Source organism: Microcaecilia unicolor, chromosome 1 (assembly GCF_901765095.1).
Source record: "Microcaecilia unicolor chromosome 1, aMicUni1.1, whole genome shotgun sequence".
NCBI classification, from domain to species: Eukaryota; Metazoa; Chordata; class Amphibia; order Gymnophiona; family Siphonopidae; genus Microcaecilia; species Microcaecilia unicolor.
The window spans coordinates 358404279-358427537 of NC_044031.1; the positions used below are offsets into that span (position 1 = coordinate 358404279).

Genomic DNA, 23259 nt, shown 5'->3' on the forward strand with positions numbered 1-23259 from the left:
CACGTAAGGGGTTTGCACTTTTGTATTTTGGTTTTCCGAAGATGAGTCTGGCTGCTGTATTCTGGGCTGTTTGAAGTTTCCTCAGTATTTGTTCTTTGCAGCCTGCGTATAGTGAGTTACAGTAGTCCAGATGACTGAGTACGAGTGATTGTACTAGGCTGCGGAAGACAGATCTTGGAAAGAATGGTCTTATTCTTTTCAGTTTCCACATGGAGTAGAACATCTTTTTGGTTGTGTTGTTCGCATGAGTCTCAAGTGTTAGGTGGCGGTCGATAGTGACTCCAAGGATTTTTAAAGTTTCAGAGATTGGCAGATTTAGTTTAGGTGTGTTAATAGCGGTAAATTTATTCGTGTTGTATTGGGAGGTAAGTATGAGGCACTGAGTTTTTTCTGCATTCAGTTTCAATCGGAATGCATCTGCCCAGGTATTCATGATGTGTAGACTTTGGTTGATTTCGTTGGAGATTTCGTTAATGTCTTGTTTGAAAGGAATATATATCGTTACATCATCTGCATATATGTAAGGGTTAAGGTTATGATTTGATAGAAGTTTTGCCAAGGGTATCATCATTAGGTTGAAGATAGTTGGTGAGAGGGGGGATCCCTGCGGTACTCCACATTCAGGTGTCCATACAGCAGACGTAGTTGAGTTTGATGTGACTTGATATGAGTGCAAGGTTAGGAACCCCTTGAACCAGTTTAGGACATTGCCTCCGATGCCAAAATATTCAAGTATGTGTAATAGGATTCCGTGGTCAACCATGTCAAAGGCACTTGACATGCTAGACCTCGTAGATCTGCCTCCCAGAAATGCTACAAGATCTTCTCGCACCTTTCTTAATCTACACTTCCCCAGCTGTAAAGGATTAAAATACAAACTAACACATGCAACCAGCTTCTCCTACATGAGTACACAGCTGTGGAATGCACTTCCAACTCACCTGAAAATGATCAACGAATTAACTATCTTCCGCAAATCTCTGAAAACGTATCTCTTTAACAAGACCTACCACGAGAACCCATAACTAACTATATCACAGCACCTTTCCACATTACTCAGAATGTATCTTTCTTTAACTGCTTGACCAAATCCTCTTACTTTCTTTGACTTCTCTGTAACCTCAATTATATTCTTACCCTGATATGGCGATACCATAACAGGTCTCTGTAAGCCACATTGAGCCTGCAAATAGGTGGGAAAATGTGGGATACAAGTGCAATAAATAATAATAATAATAATAATAATATTGTACTGCCCTTAGCTTTCAATTGGCCCGCAGCCACTGAAACCTGCACTGCTACCTACCCTCATTGAAGTTATGGGGAGCATGGTAGGGACAGAGCATGGGTGCATCAGGTTTATGTTTTTTCTCTTTCAAAAAGTTGTAGTGCCCACCCATCCAACCTGTTGGCCCACCCAAAAATTGCCTTATGGCTACACCACTGACTGAAACAGTACTAATTACCCTCCTAACCAAATTCAAACAAGAAATCACAGCAGGCAAAAGCTTACTTCTCCTATAATTCGACATGTCAAGCACGTTCAATATGGTTAACCATAAAATACTACTAAACATCTTAGATTACTTTGGGATTGGTGAAAGTGTACTCAGCTGGATCAAGGGCTTCTTAACCACTAGAACTTATCAAGTTAAATCAAACTCGAACATATCACCACCATGGAATACAGACTGTGGCATACCCCAAGGATTACCACTATCACCGATCCTATTTAACCTAATGATGACCCCACTAGCCACATCCCTATCCAACCAAGGACTTAACCCCTACATATACGCAGATGATGTCATGATATACATCCCCTTCAAACACGACCCAATAGAAATCACCAATGAAACCAAACGCAACCTGCAAATCATGAACTCATGGGCAGATACATTCCAACTAAAACTAAACGCATAGAAAACACACTGTCTCATCCTCACATCCCAATACAATGCCAACAAACCCAACAATATTAACACCCCAGACTACACCCTCCCTGTTTCTGACAGCCTAAAAATTCTTGGAGTTTATTTTATTTATTTATTTTGCTGCAGTTATATCCCACATTTTTCCACCTATTTGCAGGCTCAATGTGGCTTACAATATAATACAACTACAATCACATTGATGTAACAGAGAATCAGAGTATATATAACAGATAAGGCGCATAGGAATATTATGGCAATCATATTAATGGAGAAGAATTTCAGAATTATTGCTATTAAGGTTCATAGGAAAATTATGTTGATTAAGAAGTGGGTAAATGGATAACAACATAATATAATGATATCAGGATATGGCATAATTATCAGTAATTAGGATAAATTGATAACAACATAACATAATGATATCAGGACAGGGTATGATTATCAGTAATTAGGGTGTAAATAAAATAGGCAAAATAAAAGAGTTCCAATATAACATTGTGTCTGGTGTAGTTTAGGAGTCAGATCTTTATGAGGGATCCATTTTGTACGCTTTTTTGAACAAGTAAGTCTTCAGTAGTTTCCGGAAAGTATTCAAGTCGCGTGTTTTTCTTATAGTGGTTGGTAATTCATTCCATCATTGTGTACAGATGTATGAAAAGCTAGATGTATGTACTGATTTGTATTAAGTCCTCTGCAATTGGGATAATGGAGGTTTAAGAAAGTACGTGATGAACTTTTGTTGTTTCTCTCTGGTAGATCTATAAGGTCTGACATGTAAGATGGGGCATCTCCATAAATAATTTTATGAACTAAGGTGCATATTTTGAATGTGGAATCCTTTAGTGGAAGCCAGTGTAATTTTTCTCTAAGGGGTTTCGCCTTTCCGAATATCAGTCTGGCTGCAGTGTTCTGGGCAGTCTGGAGTTTCTTAATGGTTTGAGCTTTGCATCCCGCATATAAGGAATTGCAGTAATCCAAATGGCTCAATACCAGTGATTGCACTAGTTTGCGGAATGTCTCTCTTGGGAAGAAAGATTTTATTCTTCTAAGCCTCCACATTGCATAAAACATTTTCTTTGTAACATTTTTCATGTGGTTATCTAGACTAAGGTTACGATTGATTGTTACACCTAAGAGTTTCAGGTTGTCCGCAACAGGAAGAGTGTGAATTAGTATATTTATATTGGTATAGTTGATTTTATTATACTGCGATGATAATATAAGGCATTGTGTTTTTTCTGCATTGAGCTTCAGTTGGAATGCATCCGCCCATGAGTTCATAACTTGGAAGCTGAGATTAATTTTATCTACAATTTCAGACAAGTCATTTTTATATGAGATATATATCGTCACATTGTCAGCATAAATATAAGGGTTTAGGTTGGATAAAGATCTGGCTAGTGGTAACATCATTAAATTAAAGAGGATCGGGGAAAGCGGAGATCCTTGTGGCACACCACATTCAGGTCTCCATGGCGATGATATGATCGATTCAGATATTACCCGGTATGTTCTTGCCATTAGGAAACTATGAAACCAATTCAGTACATTACCTCCAATTCCAAAATATTCAAGAATGTTTAACCATGTCGAATGCGCTGGACATATCGAATTGTAAAAGAAGAACATTGTTACCGTTTGCAATAATTTGTTTAAATTTGATCATGAGTGTTATAAGAACTGTTTTTTACCATTGACCGAAACCTCACGCTAGAAACCCAATCGAAAACTACAAGGAAAATGTTCCAATCAATGTGGAAACTCAAACGAATAAAACCTTTCTTCCCGAAGGCAACAGTCTGCAACTTGGTACAATCAATGGTACTAAACCACCTAGACTATTGTAATGCAATCTATGCGGGATGCAAAGAACAAATCATAAAGAAACTCCAAACCACTCAAAACACTGCAGACAGACTTATTTTTGGAAAAATGAGATATGAAAGCGCCAAACCTCTACACGAAAAACTACACTGGATCCCGATCAAAGAACGTATTGCCTTTTAAAATCTGTACTCTAGTGCATAAAATCATCTACGGCGAGACCCCGGCATACATGACAGACCTCATTGACCTTCCAGCCAGAAACATAACAAGATCAACACACGCACATACCTAAACCTCCATCACCCAAGCTGCAAAAGACTTAAATATAAATCAACCTATGCATCCAGCTTCTCCTTTATAAGCACGCAACTATGGAACGCACTACCAAACGTCTTGAAAACAACGCACGACCTATCAAACTTTTGGAAATCACTAAAAACTAACTTATTCAAAAAGGCATACCCTAATGACCCAACTTAAATGCCTCGAACCTGCAACACAACGAAACTAATACTCGAACTGGTCACAACTCAACCCTTCCTCCTTATTCCCTGATGTGTCTGTCATATACGAACCTTCTACATTGTCACTCTATATCTGTTATACCAGAATTGGCGATCACCATCACAGTTATTATGTAAGCCACATTGAGCCTGCAAATAGGTGGGAAAATGTGGGATACAAATGCAATAAATAAATAAAAAATCATAGCTAAAAATACAAGCCTTATGAAGCAGTTATCAGTTGGGTAATCCAGCTACATAATATTATTAATACAACTACTGTAAATGATGCGAAAATTTGTCCTCTACCTTTTGAATAAAGCTATTTCCATTTTTCTTATCACAAAAGTATTATATTTGCTTTAATATCCTTTATGTTGAATTGTTGGCTAGCCAGAATGTTTAGAGCATATCCCCTGAAAGATATTTCATTAAAATATTTCTATGTAATACAATTAATTTAGGAAACAAATAGATAAGAACGAAACAGGACTATATTCTGACATTTAAAAGCAATTAGTACTTTTATTGGTTTACAGATTCAGTGATGATGTGAAATGGATGACAGGACGGTACCCAAATTTATATTGGCAAGCAACTTGGAAAGTTTTCAGTCCTATCATGATGCTTGTCATTTTCTTGGCCTATATTGTCATTCAGACTCAGAAGGAACCAAATTATGAAACTTGGAACCCTAATTTTGTAAGTCTTTAATCTACTGTATAAAAACTGTAAAGAATATTCTGTATGAGCCCAGTGGTTTTGTAACAGTTTTGTGATAGACCTGCGTACATTTCTTGAGTCTGACTTTTGCCTCTTTGGCTAGTTGGGGCAAGAGAGATTGTAAAAGCAATACTCTCGCTCCCAGAGTGGAGTAATCTAATGGTTATAGAAGTGGGCTGAAATCCAGGGAAGCCAGGTTCAAATCCTTATGATCTTGGACAGGTCCTTTTACTAAGCTACGGTAAAAAGTGGCCTCCGCGTACTGATATGTGTGTTTTTCCTGTGCACCAAAACCATTTTTACTGCTGCCATAAAAAAAGGCCTTTTTGTATTTTTTTTTTTATTAATGGCCATGTTCTAATTTTGACCTTAGCATGCATCCATTAAACAATTTTACCTTCTGAACACTTTCTGCCACCCATTTTGAAGGCAGTAAGGGTTCATACGGCATTCCTACACTAACTAGCTAGCACACGCTAATGTAGCTATGCTGAGTAGCACATGCCCACTCTCCACCCCCCCTGACATGCTCCATGAAAAAAATTTAAAATACTTTTAGCACTCAGTTAGTGTACGTTAATTTGGCAGTTACCACAGGACACCTGAGCATGTCCCATGGTACATCATTTTAAGCTGCATTAGGCATATGTTAGCACCTAATGCAGCTTAGTAAAAGGGCCTCAACTCTCTATTGCCTTGGGTACAAACTTAAGCAGTATTATAGGCCCATTAACATTTTAAACACGTGTTAACTATGTACATGCCTACAATATCCCTATGGGTGCCTACATGGTTAGCACGCACGCTAAGTGCAGGCACGCTAAAAACACTAACACACCTTAGTAAACAGGGCCCTTAGATTTATAAGCCCTCCATGTATCACAAAATATCTACTGTATCTAAATATAACTCACCCTGAACTACTGCAAGCGGTGTGAGATAAATCCATCAAAAATTGTGTAGGAGCAAAATGAGGGTGTGGACGCATTTTCAAAATGGTTTCTACCTCTTGTGGACTGTTGGTATAAAGTGCCTCGACATCCAAAGTCACCAATAGACACGAAGGAAGTACAGAAAATGTGTAGTATATTTTATGTATGAAGGAATATTTTGCTGCAAATATTGTAGAAAATGATCCACTTATCTACAACTTCTTTCCAAAAGAGGATCCGGGGAAGACACCATAGGACACTCTGGTGGATTATAATCTCTGGTGAAGTTTGGGAAGAACATAAAACATGGGTAATTTTGATAATTGAAATCTCCCATTATTATTATGTTACTACATCTGTTAGCTTTGCATAGTCTGTCTCTTCATCATGCCAAGGTGGACAGTGGTATACACTCACAATCCACAACTGTACTCTTCTCCAACATATATGGAATTTCTGTTAAAAGATCCCACATTGCATTTTGTTTCCTTCAAGTCTTTTATCCTGTTTGACTCTATGCAATCCTTCCACCAATTTAATCCTATCTGTCAATACAATATAATTTATACCCTGTTATCACAGTACCCACAGGGGAATAGCTACCATTGAGTAGGGGTTGCCTGAAGTTGCAACTCCCCCACCCATACACACACACACACACACACACGCTCGGGTCCGACATCACATTAGCTTCCCTCCCCCCAGGTCTAGCATTTCTCCAGTTCTTCCCCACTGGTCCTGCACACACGGCAGAGACAGCGCTGAAACCTGCTTCTCTGGCCAGCAGGGCCTTTCCTCTGCCATGTTCTGCCCACAGGAAATTGCATCAGAGAGGAGGGATGCAAACAGGAAAGGCTCCACCAGAGAGGTAGGTTTCAGTGCTCTCTCTGCCACATGTAAAGGACAGGTGGGGGAGGAAGAGAGGAAGGGAGATATACCAGAACTGGGCACAACAGGAGTGCAGGGACGGAGAGAGGTTGGGGGGAGCAGAGGGGAAGGGATGCTAGATTTCGTGACTTATAAGAACACTAGTAAAAAAGGCCCGTTTCTGACACAAAAGAAATGGGCGCTAGCAAGGTTTTCCTCGGAGTGTGTATGTTTGGGAGAGTGTATGTGAGAGTGACTGTTTGAGAGTCAGAGTGAAAGTGTGAGTGTGTGAGAGAGAGAGTGAGTCTGGGTGTGAGTGTGTTTGTGAGAGTGTGTGTGTGTGTGAGAATGAGAGTGTGTGCAAGTGTGTTTGTGAGACACAGTGTGAGAGAGAGTGTGTGTGTGTGTGGGCGAGAGAGAGAGTGTGTGTGAGACACAGATTCTCTGTCAGAGTGAGTGTATGAGACCAAGTGAGTGACTGTGTGGCACATAGAGAGTGAATGTGATACAGTGTGAGACAGAGTGTGTGAGAGTGAGAGTCAGAAAGACATTGTATATGAGAGAGAGAGTGTGAGTTGTGCCCTCCCAATCCATGGCCATCTGTCCCCTGCCCCCTCCATTCATCCTTTTCCAGCAATTCCCCTCTCTCCGTGAGCCCTGCCCTCCCAATCAATGCCCATCCATGCTCCTCTGTCCCCTGCCCCCTCCATTCATCCCTTTCCAGCAATTCCCCTCTCTCCCTGAGCCCTGCCCTCCCAATCCATGGCCATCCATGTTACTCTGTCACCTGCCCCCTCCATTCATCCCTATCCAGCATTTCCCCTCTCTGCCTGAGGCCTGCCCTGCAATCCATATCCATCCATGCCCATCTGTCCCCTCCATTCATCCCTATCCAGCAATTCCCCTCTCCCTGAGTCCTGCCCTTCCAATCCATGCCCTTCCATGCTCCTCTGTCACCTGCCCCCTCCATTCATCCCTTTCCAGCAATTCCCCTCTCTCCCTGAGCCTTGCCCTCCCAATCCATGCCCATCCATGCTCCTCTGTCCCCTGCCGCCTCCATTCATCCTTTTCCAGCAAGTCCCCTCTCTCCCTTCCATGACCCCCCCTTCGCATCCATGCTCCTCTCTCTCCCATGTCCCAGCCTGGCCTGCCCTCTTCTCCCCCCCCTCTTCGCATCCATGCCCCCCCCCTTCGCATCCATGCATCCCTTTTTGTTTTTTTTCTTCTTTTTAAATTTACCTCCGTGGCGATTCCGGCAGCGAAGCATTAGGGAAGGAGGCGGCGCTCCCGACGTCTAGCTTTCCCTTCGCTGTGTTCCGCCTTCTTTTGACGTCATCCTTGACGTCAGAAGAAGGCGGAACACAGCGAAGGGAAGGCTAGACGTCGGGAGCGCCGCCTCCTTCCCTGACGCTTCGCTTCCGGATTTGTTTCGGTTTTTTTTTTCCGCCCTTGACGTCATGACGTTTGACGCGAGGGCGGGGCAGAGACGGCTGGCTGGCTGGCTTGAAGGCTTCACACCACGAATCCACGAACCCTTCAGCCTGGGAGTGACGTCAGATGGCTTCATGGCTTCACAGAACGTTGTCCTCAGAACGTTGAGGGTGCGTTTTATTATATTAGATAAGTATTGCTATACTGGGACAAACCAAAGGACCATGAAGCCCAGCATCCTGTTTCCAACAGTGGCCAATCCAGGTTACAAGTACCTGGCAAGACCCCAAAACAGTACATTTTATGCTGCTTATCCTAGAAATAAGCAGTGGATTTTCCCCAGGTCTGTCTTAATAATGGCTTATCGACTTTTAGGAAGTTAGCCAAACCTTTTTTAAACTCCAGTAACTGCTTTTACCACATTCTCTGGCAACGAATTCCAGAGTTTAATTACACGTTGCATGAAGAAATATTTTCTCCAATTTGTTTTAAATTTACTACTTTGTAGCTTCACTGTATTTTTTGTTTTCTATTCCTTTCCTAATAATACCTAACATTCTATTTGCTTTCTTAGCCGCCATCGCACACTAAGCAGAGGGTTTCAACATATCATAAATGATGACACCTAGATCCCTTTCCTGGTCAGTGACTCCTAATGTGGAACCTTGCATCACGTAGCTATAGTTCGGGTTCCTCTTTCCCGCATGTATCACTTTGCACTTGCTGACCTTAAACATCATCTGCCATTTGGATGCCCAGTCTCCCAGTCTTGTAAGGTCCGCTTTTAATATTTCACAATCCTCTTTCAATTTGACAACTTTGTGTCATCAGCAAATTTAATTACCTCACTAGTTAGTCCCATCTCTAGATCATTTATAAATATGTCAAAAAGCAGCAGTCCCAGCACAGAGCCCTGGGGAACCCTACTATCTACCCTTCTCCGTTGAGAATACTGACCATTTAACCATACTCTCTGTTTTCTATCCTTTAACCAGTTTTTAATCCACAATTGGACACTACCTTCTATCCCACGACTCTCCAATTTCTTCTGGAGTCTTTCATGAGGTGCTTTGTCAAATGCCTTTTGAAAATCCAGATACACAATATCGACAATGGGCCCCAAGAACTGGTGTGACGGAACTACATTTATTAGAGGACCCGACAAAGGCCATGTTTCACCAATATGCCTGAGTCAGCCAATGTACATTCCAACAAATGCATGAATTTGTTGCAATCAGTACAACAATGTGATCCAATATATGCACAATTAGTGCATATGCTCTGCATATTCACCACACTAATATTCATATGCTGATTCACATTTTATTGATTTCAACGAATTCATACATGTGTTGGAACACATATTTGTTGATCCCTGATGCAGACATATTGCTGAAAACCAGAGCCTTTATTCCATTGCCGATGGTACATTATTGGCTCTCTGAATTGAATTGATGAGAACAGAATAAGTGAATAACATTAATACAAATATGGCATAAACTTAAGTATAATTAAAAAATTGAAAATGAAGCGACACTAAGTAAATATGAGACATCAATGAATAATATTAAAAGTATTAAAAATTGATAATGTATATACGGTATTAAGAGGTAATACATTAAGAATGTTTTTTTTTAAATTTTTTTAAAAATATAATAAAAAAAATTTTTTGTGAATGAAGACACATAAATAGTACTTTAGACTGTATATCAATTTATGAAAATAAATGTTATATGTTTGAAAAATGAATTATTAAATAATCAAATGAATTATTAAATAATATAAACTATAAAACATCGTGGGTAAATATTTGGACAATGCATCAGTTTATAAAAATATATATTTGTCAATTTGTAAGAGTAGACAATGTATTTATAAAGAAGAATGATAATTAAAATTTGTATATGTATATAAGGAGAAAATGTATAATAAATATATATTTTTTAAATCAAATTTTATGTGTTTTTTATTAAAGTATCATATAAATGTGGTGAATTAATCATGCACTGAAATAATTTATAATAGACTAAATGAACTGTAAATTACCTCAGAAAATGTATATCAAGGTATGTACTCCAAGGCAAATATCTGAACGGAAAATCTCTAAGATCTGTGTACTAGAAAGTAAGAGTAAATATAAAAGGATCAAATGCTTGTATAAATTAAAACATATGAGATGATGCTATGAAAAAATATATATGACGATGACATTTATCAGAAAAGGGATGAAGAGACATGGATATAAGACACAAAAAAGATAAATAAAAGGGCTAAAAAATAAATAGAGAAACATTAAGTAATGAATATTGTGAAATGCTATATTGAAAGGCAAAATGTATGTGAACAGAAAATGTTATGTATTGACATACTAAAAATATAATAAGCTAGTATATGGAGGTTGAACGCACTTACCTCCTCTCTTCTAGAAAAACATATATATAAAATGTGCTGAAAAGCACAAAAAGCGTATGATGCTGCAAAAAACAAAAAGAATTTACACTGCATAAAAAGAACAGAAAATAATAATGAAACTAAATAATGTAAAACGACGTGATATTATGAGATGATTAAAAACTAAATCTAATGAGCTCTAGAATTTCTATTCTACCGATTATGAAAAGATTATATATAGAAAATATGTGTATTGGGGACACTGAGATTTCTATTATAAAATTTACTAAATTAAAGCTGTCTAAATCGCATAGATCTATATACAAAACTATCTGGAGTCTATAACAAAAATAGTCTTCTATGAAAATCTTTTAATTGTGTTTATTTGCTGATTGCTGAAATATTGAAAAACTTATCTTTCTGAGTGTCTTTCTACAATTGTATATAGTATGAATACCAGAGAATGCTTACCTTCTCTACAGAGAGATATATGTAATTTGTAAACTATTGAAAAATGGTGGTTTAATTGGCGTCACTTATATAAGAACGGATAAAGAAAATGGCATTTTACAAAAAATGGGAGAAAGTTATGTAAATTTCGATAAGAAGCACAGGTGAACTAATGAAATGAAGTGAAACCACAATTTACTAGATTAAACTAGTTTAGTGGACAATCGGAAGAAAAATAAGGGTTAATGATGTATATAAAAAAAGAACTGTGGTGATGAGGAAGCTTAAAATTGATTAGTGCATGCATTAAATAAATAGTGAACATTATAAAATCAATGCTACCTAAATCACATAAATCTCTATGCCGGGCTATCAGGAGTTTTTAACAAAAGAGTCTACTCCGAAAATCTTTTATATATGTTTATTTGTTGAATGCTAAAATGTTGATGAACATGTCTTTTCTGAATATCTTTCTGCAAATATATATAGTGTAAATGCCACGGAAATTTTGTCTGTTTTAAAGTGACTGAAGTTAATAAAATTACGTGATGATATAATGTCAAGAAACAATGAAAAGGTACTAAATTTTAGTGCTTACCTTCTCTACTAAGAAGTGTCTACAATTAAAAAATGTTAAAAAATGGTAGTTTGAATAGTGTCTCTTAAAATAGCAGAGCATGAAGGAAACAACGTTTTACAAAATTAACGGGAAAAAAACCGCATGTTTTATAATGAAGGGCACAAATGAACTGCTGAAATGAAGTCAAACTATAATTTACTAGATTGCACAGATTTAGTGGGCAATCTAAAGGAATGTATAATATAAATAAATACAAAAATGAAAAAATAAGGAATTGAAAGAACTATCGATAATGAGGAGGCATAAAAATGATTAGTGCACACATTAAAATAGTGTCTAAATCGCATAAATCTCTATGTTGGGCAATGGGAGTCTTCTCCGAAAAACTTTTATATGTGTTTGTTTGTTGAATGCTAGAATGTTAATCTGAGTATCTTTCTACAAATATATGTACTATGAATACCGCGAACATTTTGTCTATTTTAAAATAACAGAAAATGATAAAGTATCGTCAGCGGTGAGAAGGGTTCTAAATTTCAATGCTTACCTTCTCTCCAAAGAGATGTCTGCAATTCTGAAATATTAGAAAATGGCAGTTTAATTGACGTCTCTTAAATAGATGTGGATAAAGGAAATGACGTTTTTCAAAAAATAGCGGGAAAAAGAAAACGTATAATTCTAAATAGGGAGGGGATGAGCTGATGAAATGAAATGAAGCTACTGATTATTAAATTACGTTAATTTGTGACCAATAACGGGAAAAAGGATGAGGGGTGAATAATAAAAAGAGGAGGAATTGAATTGAAAAAACATATGTTAAAATAAATGTAATGAATGATGAGAACCATGGAAATGATTAGTGCACGCCATTTTCTTTATCCGTTCTTATATAAGTGACGCCAATTAAACCACCATTTTTCAATAGTTTACAAATTACATATATCTCTCTGTAGAGAAGGTAAGCATTCTCTGGTATTCATACTATATACAATTGTAGAAAGACACTCAGAAAGATAAGTTTTTCAATATTTCAGCAATCAGCAAATAAACACAATTAAAAGATTTTCATAGAAGACTATTTTTGTTATAGACTCCAGATAGTTTTGTATATAGATCTATGCGATTTAGACAGCTTTAATTTAGTAAATTTTATAATAGAAATCTCAGTGTCCCCAATACACATATTTTCTATATATAATCTTTTCATAATCGGTAGAATAGAAATTCTAGAGCTCATTAGATTTAGTTTTTAATCATCTCATAATATCACGTCGTTTTACATTATTTAGTTTCATTATTATTTTCTGTTCTTTTTATGCAGTGTAAATTCTTTTTGTTTTTTGCAGCATCATACGCTTTTTGTGCTTTTCAGCACATTTTATATATATGTTTTTCTAGAAGAGAGGAGGTAAGTGCGTTCAACCTCCATATACTAGCTTATTATATTTTTAGTATGTCAATACATAACATTTTCTGTTCACATACATTTTGCCTTTCAATATAGCATTTCACAATATTCATTACTTAATGTTTCTCTATTTATTTTTTAGCCCTTTTATTTATCTTTTTTGTGTCTTATATCCATGTCTCTTCATCCCTTTTCTGATAAATGTCATCGTCATATATATTTTTTCATAGCATCATCTCATATGTTTTAATTTATACAAGCATTTGATCCTTTTATATTTACTCTTACTTTCTAGTACACAGATCTTAGAGATTTTCCGTTCAGATATTTGCCTTGGAGTACATACCTTGATATACATTTTCTGAGGTAATTTACAGTTCATTTAGTCTATTATAAATTATTTCAGTGCATGATTAATTCACCACATTTATATGATACTTTAATAAAAAACACATAAAATTTGATTTAAAAAATATATATTTATTATACATTTTCTCCTTATATACATATACAAATTTTAATTATCATTCTTCTTTATAAATACATTGTCTACTCTTACAAATTGACAAATATATATTTTTATAAACTGATGCATTGTCCAAATATTTACCCACGATGTTTTATAGTTTATATTATTTAATAATTCATTTGATTATTTAATAATTCATTTTTCAAACATATAACATTTATTTTCATAAATTGATATACAGTCTAAAGTACTATTTATGTGTCTTCATTCACAAAAAAATTTTTTTTATTATATTTTTAAAAAAATTAAAAAAAAAACATTCTTAATGTATTACCTCTTAATACCGTATATACATTATCAATTTTTAATACTTTTAATATTATTCATTGATGTCTCATATTTACTTAGTGTCGCTTCATTTTCAATTTTTTAATTATACTTAAGTTTATGCCATATTTGTATTAATGTTATTCACTTATTCTGTTCTCATCAATTCAATTCAGGTTGCAAAGACCCCTGAGGCAGGCCTTAGGGCCGAAACACGGCCGTGTCGGGTCCGTTTTATACTTCATATAACCATTGTTAATTTTTTTAATTTTGATTTTTTATGCGAATAAACACAATTTTTGGTATCCTCATCCATTTTCCTCACTTTTTTCTTTCTATCTCACGGTTTCGTGAGGGTTTTTTACCTCCTTTTTGTTTTTTACATTATTGGCTCTCTACATTTGATTTAGAGTTTTTCTTGTGGTTGTTTTTAGCTTTGTGCTCTCGCATTTGGCTATTTCCAGAGCTGATTGTCCCTAGCACTGGATATTATTAAAGGACCCCCCCTTATAGCCAAAACATGGCCTGTGATGGGTCCAGGATTGTTACTTGTACCTGCTTACCACCATTCGTAATAAAGGCTGTTTTTTCATCCTGTTGCATCTGTGGTTTTTGTGACCATTCCTATCCTTAGTATTATGCTGGTTTACTTGTGGACTGGACTGGTTTTTCTTGCTGGATTGTGTTTTGTTGACATATTGCTGAAACACAGCCCATGTCATCCTCTAATAAATTTAGTTCCTTCACACCAATTCTTGGGGCCCATTGTACTTCTTTCCTACCATCCATAGGTTAAGCTGAGCATGCAGTCCTGTTATCTTTTAGAGGAGAGCATGAGGGAAATTACATAACTGGCAACATGCAGAATATAGATGTAGTCTGTATCATTAGTTTTGTGAAGCAAGTGAAAAGAATCATTTTAACATGCACATGATGTTTGCAAAGCTACCAGCAGTATCTAGGCACAAGAAAAGCTTTCCTTTGCAGCACTTCTCAAACCATGAGTTATGACCACAAATAGGATGACAAAATACACATTTGAGGTGGTGAACATGGAGGGGAACCCCCTCCCCCCACAGTCTCATCATCTTGAGCAGGGATACTCTAAGTTAGCATGAACAAGCTTGATGAATGTTGGAGAAGACTATGGTAGCATTTCAGCTGATGTCACATATGGGCCTGGAGTAGCGGCACAGGAGGTAAGGCAGGGTTGGGATTACTGGCTTGTTTACCTGAAAAATAGGATCATTGCTGTATAGTTTGGAAACCATTCCTCTAATAAAGTGGCCCCTATATATAGAAACTCGCTGGCTGATATTCAGCAGCTACAGTAAGCATTATTTTTTTTTGTGCCAGCAGCGACAGTCAATATTCAGCCCAGGGCAGTCAGTGGTTTTAAAACAGGCTAGATCTAACCGAGATAGTCAATGCTGGGTCCAACCAACATTGAATATGCAGATCAGTCACCAACCTGAAAATTATATGAGTGCCAGCTGATATTCAGTGCCAGCACCCGCATAGCTAAGCATGACACTGCCTTTTGTGTGAGCCTATCTACTTGATTAGACATGCAGGCACTGGCATTGAATATGGCAGGTGCCATCATAACTGCCGGCTTCTGACTCCAACCACAGACTTCCCCAGCACTAACTACATAGTGCTACGGTGGTAAGAGGGGATATGCAGCAGAATTGTGCAGTTAAGTACTGGAGGATTTGATGATGGCTCGCTGAGCGGGGTTTAAACAGGCAGGAGCTTCTCCTGCTGGCTGAAAACCCACTGAATATTAATCCCTACATTTTCAATGCCAGTATCCAGATAATGGCCTGCACTGAATATCTGACTAGAACAATGTCTGATGCAACTATCCAAACGGTGGCGATATTGAGCCCACGATCTGGATAACTAACCAGGTAAAGTGATAGTTATCAGGTTTTAAGATATATAGAGGTGTGTGAATGTTTGTTACACTAGTAAAAAAAGGCCCGTTTCTGTTAGAAATGAAACGGGCGCTAGCAAGGTTTTCCTTGGAGTGTATGTTTCAGAAAGAGCGTGTGTGAGAGCTGGAGAGTGTGTGTCAGAGAGAATGTGAGAGAGAGAGAGACAGAGTGTATGTGTTTGTGCGAGAGAGAGAGAGTGTGTGAGAGACAGTGTTTGTGTTTCTGTGTGACACTGTGTGAGAGAGAGGGACAAAGACAGTGAGTGTGTGAGTGAGAGTGTATGTGGCAGACAGAGAATGAGTGACTGTGTGTGTGGTGTGAGGAACCCCCTCACCCCCTCCCTCTCCCCTGCCCCCTTGAAGCCAGGCATGTGCAGCGACCCTCCTCTCCCCGTGTTCCCCCTGCAGCCACCCATGTCCAGCATCCCCCTGCAGCCACCCATGCCCATCAACCCTCCTCTCCCCCTGCTGCGTCCTTCCTGTCTCCCCTGCTCCCCCTGCAGCCACCCATGTGGTCTCAGCCCCCCCCCCTCAGCATCCCTCCTGTCCCCCTGCAGGCATGCATGTGCAGCGTCCCTCCTCTCTCCCGTCCCCCCTGCAGCCAGCCATGTCCAGCGACCCTTCTGTCCCCCTGCCCCCCCCTGCAGCTACCCATGTCCAGCGACCCTCCTCTCCTGTGCAGCCACCCATGTCTGAGGACACTCCTCTCCTTTTCTCTGTTCCTTCCCTGTGGCCAGCCATGTCCATCGACCCACCTGTCCCCCCTGATGACCACCAACCCTTCTGTCCCCCTGCCCGCCCTGCAGTGTCCGTCCTGTATCCCCTGTCCCCTTTGCAGGCACCCATGTGGTGTGTGGAGCCCATCCCTATCTCCCTGCCCCCCCTGCAGCCACCCATGTGCAGCGACCCTCCCCTCCCCCTGCTTCCTTTCAGCCACCCATGTCCAGCGAGACCCCCCTTCCCACTCCCAGCCGGCGCAGCACCCATAGAAAGCCCCTTGTCCCCTCCCCTTCGCGCATCACCCGCCCCCCCCCCCCACCGTGGCACATCACCAAGCCCCTCCCCCCTCATCAACCCCCTCGCCACACGCAACCGCTAATACAAACTGTGTCCGGCGACTGCTGCTTCTGCTATTCAGCAGCAGCAGCCCGTACATAAAGAAAAAAAAATCCTCCTAAAACGCACCTCCGTTGAGAAGCATCTCACATTGGCTGAAGTCTCAGCATGCACTCCTCCTCTCCCCTCTGACATCTCGGCGTTTCTCCGGCAGGGGCACTGACGTTGAGGGGAGAGGTGGAGCGGCTGCAGAGATGTCAGCCAATGTGAGATGGTTCTCCATGGAGGTGCGTTTTAGGAGGCTATTTTTTTGTTTGTTTTCTTTATGTACGGGCTGCTGCTGCTGAATAGAAGCAGCAGCAGCCGCCGGACAGAGTTTGTATTAGCGGTCGCGGGTGGCGAGGCGGTCGATGTGGGGGGGGAGGGGCTTGGTGAAGCGGCGGGGGAGGGGTTGGGTGATGCGGTGAGGAGGGAAGGGGGTAGGGGCTTTCTGATGCCCCGTTGCACGGGTTGTTGTGGCGATGCGGCGGGGGGGGGGGGCACTTAGAGGTGCACCGTCGAGGCTGTGTGTGTGTGTGTTTGTGTGTTTTTGTGTGTGTGTTTTTGTGTGTGTGTGTGTTTGTGTGTTTGTGTGTGTGCGTTTGTGTGTGTGTTTGCGTGTGTTTATGTGTATGTTTGCGTGTGTGTTTGCGTGTGTGTTTGTGTATGTTTGCGTGTGTGTTTGTGTATGTGTGTGTGTTTGCATGTGTGTGTGTTTGCGTGTGTTTGATTGTGTTTGCGTTTGTGTGTGTTTCTGTGTGTGTGTGTTTGCGTTTGTGTGTGTTTTTGTGTGTGTTTGCGTGTGTGTTTGTGTGTGTGTGTTTGCGTGTGTGTGTTTGCATGTGTTTGTGTGTGTTTGCGTGTGTGTGTTTGCATGTGTTTGTGTGTGTTTGTGTGTGTTTGTGTGTGTGTTTGCGTTTGTGTGTGTGTTTGCGTTTGTGTGTGTTTCTGCGTGTGTGTATGCGTTTGTGTGTGTTTCTGCGTGTGTTTGTGTGTTTATGTGTGTTTATGTGTGTGTTTGCGTGTGTGTTTGCATTTGTGTGTATGTTTATGTGTGTTTGTGTTTGCATTTGTGTGTGTGTTTGCATTTGTGTGTTTCTGTGTGTGTGTGTGTTTGCATTTGTGTGTGTATTTATGTGTTTGTGTGTGTTTATGTGTGTGTATGTGTGTTTGCGTGTGTGTTTGCATTTGTGTGTATGTTTATGTGTGTTTGTGTTTGCATTTGTGTGTGTTTGCATTTGTGTGTATGTTTATGTGTGTTTGCATTTGTGTGTGTGTTTGCATTTGTGTGTTTCTGTGTGTGTGTGTTTGCATTTGTGTGTGTGTTTGCATTTGTGTGTATGTTTATGTGTGTTTGCATTTGTGTGTGTGTTTGCATTTGTGTGTTTCTGTGTGTGTGTGTTTGCATTTGTGTGTGTGTTTGCATTTGTGTGTTTCTGTGTGTGTGTGTTTGCATTTGTGTGTGTATTTGTGTTTGTGTGTGTTTATGTGTGTGTATGTGTGTTTGCGTGTGTGTTTGTGTGTGTTTATGTGTGTGTGTGTTTGTGTGTTTGCATTTGTGTGTGTTTGTGTGTGTGTGTTTGCATTTGTGTATGTTTATGTGTGTTTGTGTGTGTGTTTGCATTTGTGTGTTTGTGTGTGTGTGGGGGGAGTTGCGGGTGGCTTTTGTGGTCGTGTGGTTGGGGAGTCTGTAGCGATTCCTAGGCAGGGGGAGGAGTACGGAAACACTCCCCCTGCATGGGTCGTTGTTTGTTGGAGGGGGTTGCCAGTTGGTAGGGGTGCCTTTATGGATCCCTTTACTCTCTGTGTTCCGCCCTCGAGGGCGGGGCAGAGTGACATGGTGAGTTGGATGGCTTCACCACCATGAACTTACGAACTGTTTAGGGATTTTGCAGATGGCTTCAGCAGGTTGTCTTCAGAATGTTGAGGTAGCGTTTTATGTACAGACTAGTAAAAAAGGCCCGTTTCTGACACAAATGAAACGGGCGCTAGCAAGGTTTTCCTCGGAGTGTGTATGTTTGGGAGAGTGTATGTGAGAGTGACTGTTTGAGAGTCGGAGTGAAAGTGTGATTGTGTGAGAGAGAGCGTGAGTCTGGGTGTGAGTGTGTTTGTGAGAGAGTGTGTGTGTGAGAATGAGAGTGTGTGCAAGTGTGTATGTGAGACACAGTGTGAGTGAGAGTGTGTGTGTGTGGGCGAGAGAGAGAGTGTGTGTGAGACACAGATTCTCTGTTTCAGTGAGTGTATGAGACCAAGCGAGTGTGTGAGTGACTGTGTGGCACATAGAGAGTGAATGTGATACAGTGTGAGACAGAGTGTGTGAGAGTGAGAAAGACATTGTATATGAGAGAGAGAGTGTGAGCCGTGCCCTCCCAATCCATGGCCATCTGTCCCCTGCCCCCTCCATTCATCCTTTTCCAGCAATTCCCCTCTGTCCGTGAGCCCTGCCCTCCCAATCCATGGCCATCCATGTTTGTCTGTCACCTGCCCCCTCCATTCATCCCTATCCAGCATGTCCCCTCTCTGCTTGAGGCCTGCCCTGCAATCCATATCCATCCATGCCCATCTGTCCCCTCCATTCATCCCTATCCAGCAATTCCCCTCTCCCTGAGTCCTGCCCTTCCAATCCATGCCCATCCATGCTCATCTGTCACCTGGCCCCTCCATTTTTCCCTATCCAGCATTTCCCCTCTCTGCCTGAGGCCTGCTCTGTAATCCATATCCATCCATGCCCATCTGTCCCCTCCATTCATCCCTATCCAGCAATTCCCCTCTCCCTGAGTCCTGCCCTTCCAATCCATGCCCATCCATGCTCATCTGTCACCTGGCCCCTCCATTTTTCCCTATCCAGCATTTCCCCTCTCTGCCTGAGGCCTGCTCTGTAATCCATGCTCCTCTGTCCCCTGCCGCCTCCATTCATCCTCTTCCAGCAAGTCCCCTCTCGCCCTTTCATGACCCCCCCCCCTCGCATCCATGCTACGCTCTCTCCCATGTCCCAGCCTGGCCCGCCCTCTTCTTCCCTCCCCCCCCTTCGCATCCATGCCCCCCCCCTTCGCATCCATGCCTCGCATCCATGCCCCCCCACCCCTTCGCATCCATGCCCCCCCCCCCCTTCGCATCCATGCTTCCTTTTTTTTTTTTTTTTAATTCTTTTTAACTTTACCTCCGTGGCGGTTCGTGCAGCGAAGCGTCAGGGAAGGAGGCGGCGCTCCCGACGTCTAGCCTTCCCTTCGCTGTGTTCCGCCTTGTTTTGAAGGCGGAACACAGCGAAGGGAAGGCTAGACGTCGGGAGCTCCGCCTCCTTCCCTGACGTTTCGCTTCCGGATTTGTTTGTTTTGTCGCGAGGGCGGGGCAGAGACGGCTGGCTGGCTTGAAGGCTTCACACCACGAATCCCCGAACCCTTCAGCCTCAGCCTGGGAGTGACGTCAGATGGCTTCAAGGCTTCAAGGCTTCAGGCTTCAGGCTTCAAGGCTTCAAGGCTTCAAGGCTTCAGACTTCCGGCTTCAAGCTTCCGGCTTCACAGAACGTTCACGGTGCGTTTTATTATATTAGAATTTTTCAACATGACAGCATCCTTATCTGAGCTGCAATATGTGATGGCCAAGGTATGACACTTCAATTCCTGATTTTGCATAATATTTTGTAATTATTTTGCATTGTTGTATGTCTTCACAGATATTATATTCACAAAGATAAAAAAAGTATACAGTGCCATTCAATTGTGCATTTTTAAACTTCTTAGAAAATACTGCTCTACTGGTTTGTTTACAGGACTGTTGTTGGGGAAAGGCTAATTGACAGTGATGACTTATCTCCTCATATTTGTTTTTCCTATAGGTGAATTTTCCCATCAAGGAGAAGAAACTTTATCCCAAATGGGTTCTAACCATCTGTGTGCTGCTTGTGGTCATCCCTTGCATGTTTATCCCAGGTGTAGCACTCTACCATTTTATCAGGAGACTGAGAGATAAAAGATGCAGATGTAAAGCAGAACCATATATAAACAGTGCATACTGCAACTCACAGACTTCTTTGTAGCTAGTTACAAAAAGTTTCCAATTATAAAATATTCTTCTGATGTCATCTAACGAGTTTCATGTAAGATATGTCTTGGCTTATAAACACTAATATATTAGTTATTCATTTCTCTGTCACTGATTTCTGGAAACTGCATTCCAGAAATGCCTGTTATCATTTCTCCAGTGTGCAAAAACCACTGTACCAGTGAGTTATTGACCTCCTTATTCACAAAAGATGTAGTTTTCAAAGCATTTTTTATTGTATTTTCTAATATTTTCTTCACATGAATAAAAATAATGTTTCACATGACAAAGGTGCAGGTTACTTTTCTGTGTTAATTTTGGCAGGGCTGAAAATTAGAAGGATTGTTTTTTCCTACAAATTAATAAACTTTACAATATTGAACTTGACTTCCCACAAGTTTATGTATTTTGACATGGAGGAGGAGAATGCTGGTGGTTATTCAGGTTTGCCAGACAGCTGCTGTAAAACTTTCTTAGAGGACAGCAGGATTGACAAGTGGCACACCCAATTCTGGGTTTTCAGCCAATCAGAAGCAAGGACATGCCCAAGGCACATCCATTCCCCACTGATGGCATCAAGGCACAAGCGGGGCACACTCCCCGCCCCCTTGGATGACATCACTGGATAAGATATCTTGAAACTGCCCAAGTACTGCCCCTTTTACATAGCAATGCCCCTTGCCCTGCCTTATTTGCACAGTCCCACCACAAACTCCACCCCCTTTTTGCATAGCCCTGTCCCATACCCTGCCCATTTGGTGTTGTCATAGGAAATGGAATCATAGCCATGCCCTTTTTCCAAGATGGTAGCCACTACAGTACACAAGGAGGTTTAAACTTCCTTGACTGTATATATCACATCACTTCCTGTTTCCAGTACAAGCCACCATCTTGGATGGGGTCATGTGATGGGAAATGACATCAAAATACCCTGACACCACCCCTTACAGCCTTAGAAGAATTTATTTGCACATACACAGCTTAACCTTTTTTTTCTCACAGGAAAGGAAAAATAGGCATTTGCTTTTCTTTTTTCTTTCAAAAAGAGGGCACCTTTTAAAAGCTGGATTGTGTTACGGTTGTCTGCTTTTAAGAACGACATGAAGGACTAGCCTACTGCACAGCACCTCCCTGCTTGGCTGTGCTGTAAAAAAAAATCATTCAGTCTGGAAATACCCTACGGGGCTGTTCCAAGCACTCTCACGGTCCTGCTTTTTTTCCCCAAGAGCTGTTTGCTTTTTCCAGCAAGCACAATGTTCTCTGTCTGTGTGAGATCAACAGGGTCTGTAGCTTCCTCCTAGCTAGCAACAAACTTACATGGAACCCCAGATCTGCCCCCTTCCAAGCAGTGTGGACTTAAGCAGTAACCGTAAGGAACATGTAAGTCCTGATTTTTCAAGAGAGATCACAACAGCTCTCTCCCTGCTCTTTTAGAGCTAGAGAAAAAAGTTACAGATAAACGTTTTCTTTTCAATGCCTTTATTTTCTTTTAGCAGTGTTCACTTTGGAAATAGAGAAGTTATAAAAGATGTTGAGTACATTACTATTAAAAGAAAAAGGTGGCAGAATAATTGCTTTATACAGGGATTGTTTTGTATTATAGATATCCAGCCATCCACTACAGCCCTTCCTTCTCCCTAACCCATCCACCACAGAAAGAAAATACGCATTTGTTTTCTTTTTCTTTCGAAAAGATATGAATCCAAATGCTTGAGTTTGATTTTAGTGTTCACCTAAGAAACGTACAAAACAAACCTTTCTCTTTCTTTCTGCTTTATTCAGGGATTGTTTTGGCCCTAATAGAACAGGCAAGTTTAAAAAAAAAAGTTGAATGGCAGAACACATGATTTTTATATAGTGATTTGCTCAGTAGCTGTAAGACAACATGTTAAAATGTTATAGGCAGAAACCTGTGAGCTGTGCCTACTCTGCATCCTCCATCTCGACCCCCCCCCCCCCTTCATTTTTCTCTAGCCATCAGAAAATTTACAGGGAATCTAGGTTCTGCTTCTACCTCTCGTTTAGCAAAACTATCAGCCCAACCGGCTGTAGTCAGGCCGACAGTCGCTCAAAAGAGCATGGTTCGGGATAAGGTATCTTTCAAAGATATCACCATAACAGGGAAGATAGAGTATCCTGATAGTGAGGTTGCAAAAGAGATTGTAGTAGATCGGGTATCTTTAAATAACAATAAAAATCAGACAAAAGATTGCCAATTAATACTGTCAAGTACTAAGCATGATGTACTTAGGAACAACAAACATAGTTTGAAATGTCTATATGCGAATGCCAGGAGCCTAAGAAATAAGATGGGGGAGTTAGAATATATTGCACTAAATGAA

General features: G+C 40.5%; 1 protein-coding gene across 1 annotated transcript in view; it reads left to right on the forward strand.

Moving 5' to 3' along the window:
• Positions 1 to 21287, forward strand: part of LOC115474290 (sodium-dependent neutral amino acid transporter B(0)AT3-like) — a 157551-nt gene extending 136264 nt beyond the window's left edge. Inside the window, exons 11-12 of the mRNA XM_030209699.1 lie at positions 4804 to 4966; positions 20712 to 21287. Coding sequence (XP_030065559.1) covers positions 4804 to 4966; positions 20712 to 20912 — 364 coding nt within the window. The 3' untranslated portion in view covers positions 20913 to 21287. The remainder of the gene's footprint in view (positions 1 to 4803; positions 4967 to 20711) is intronic.
• Positions 21288 to 23259: the final 1972 nt, after the last annotated feature.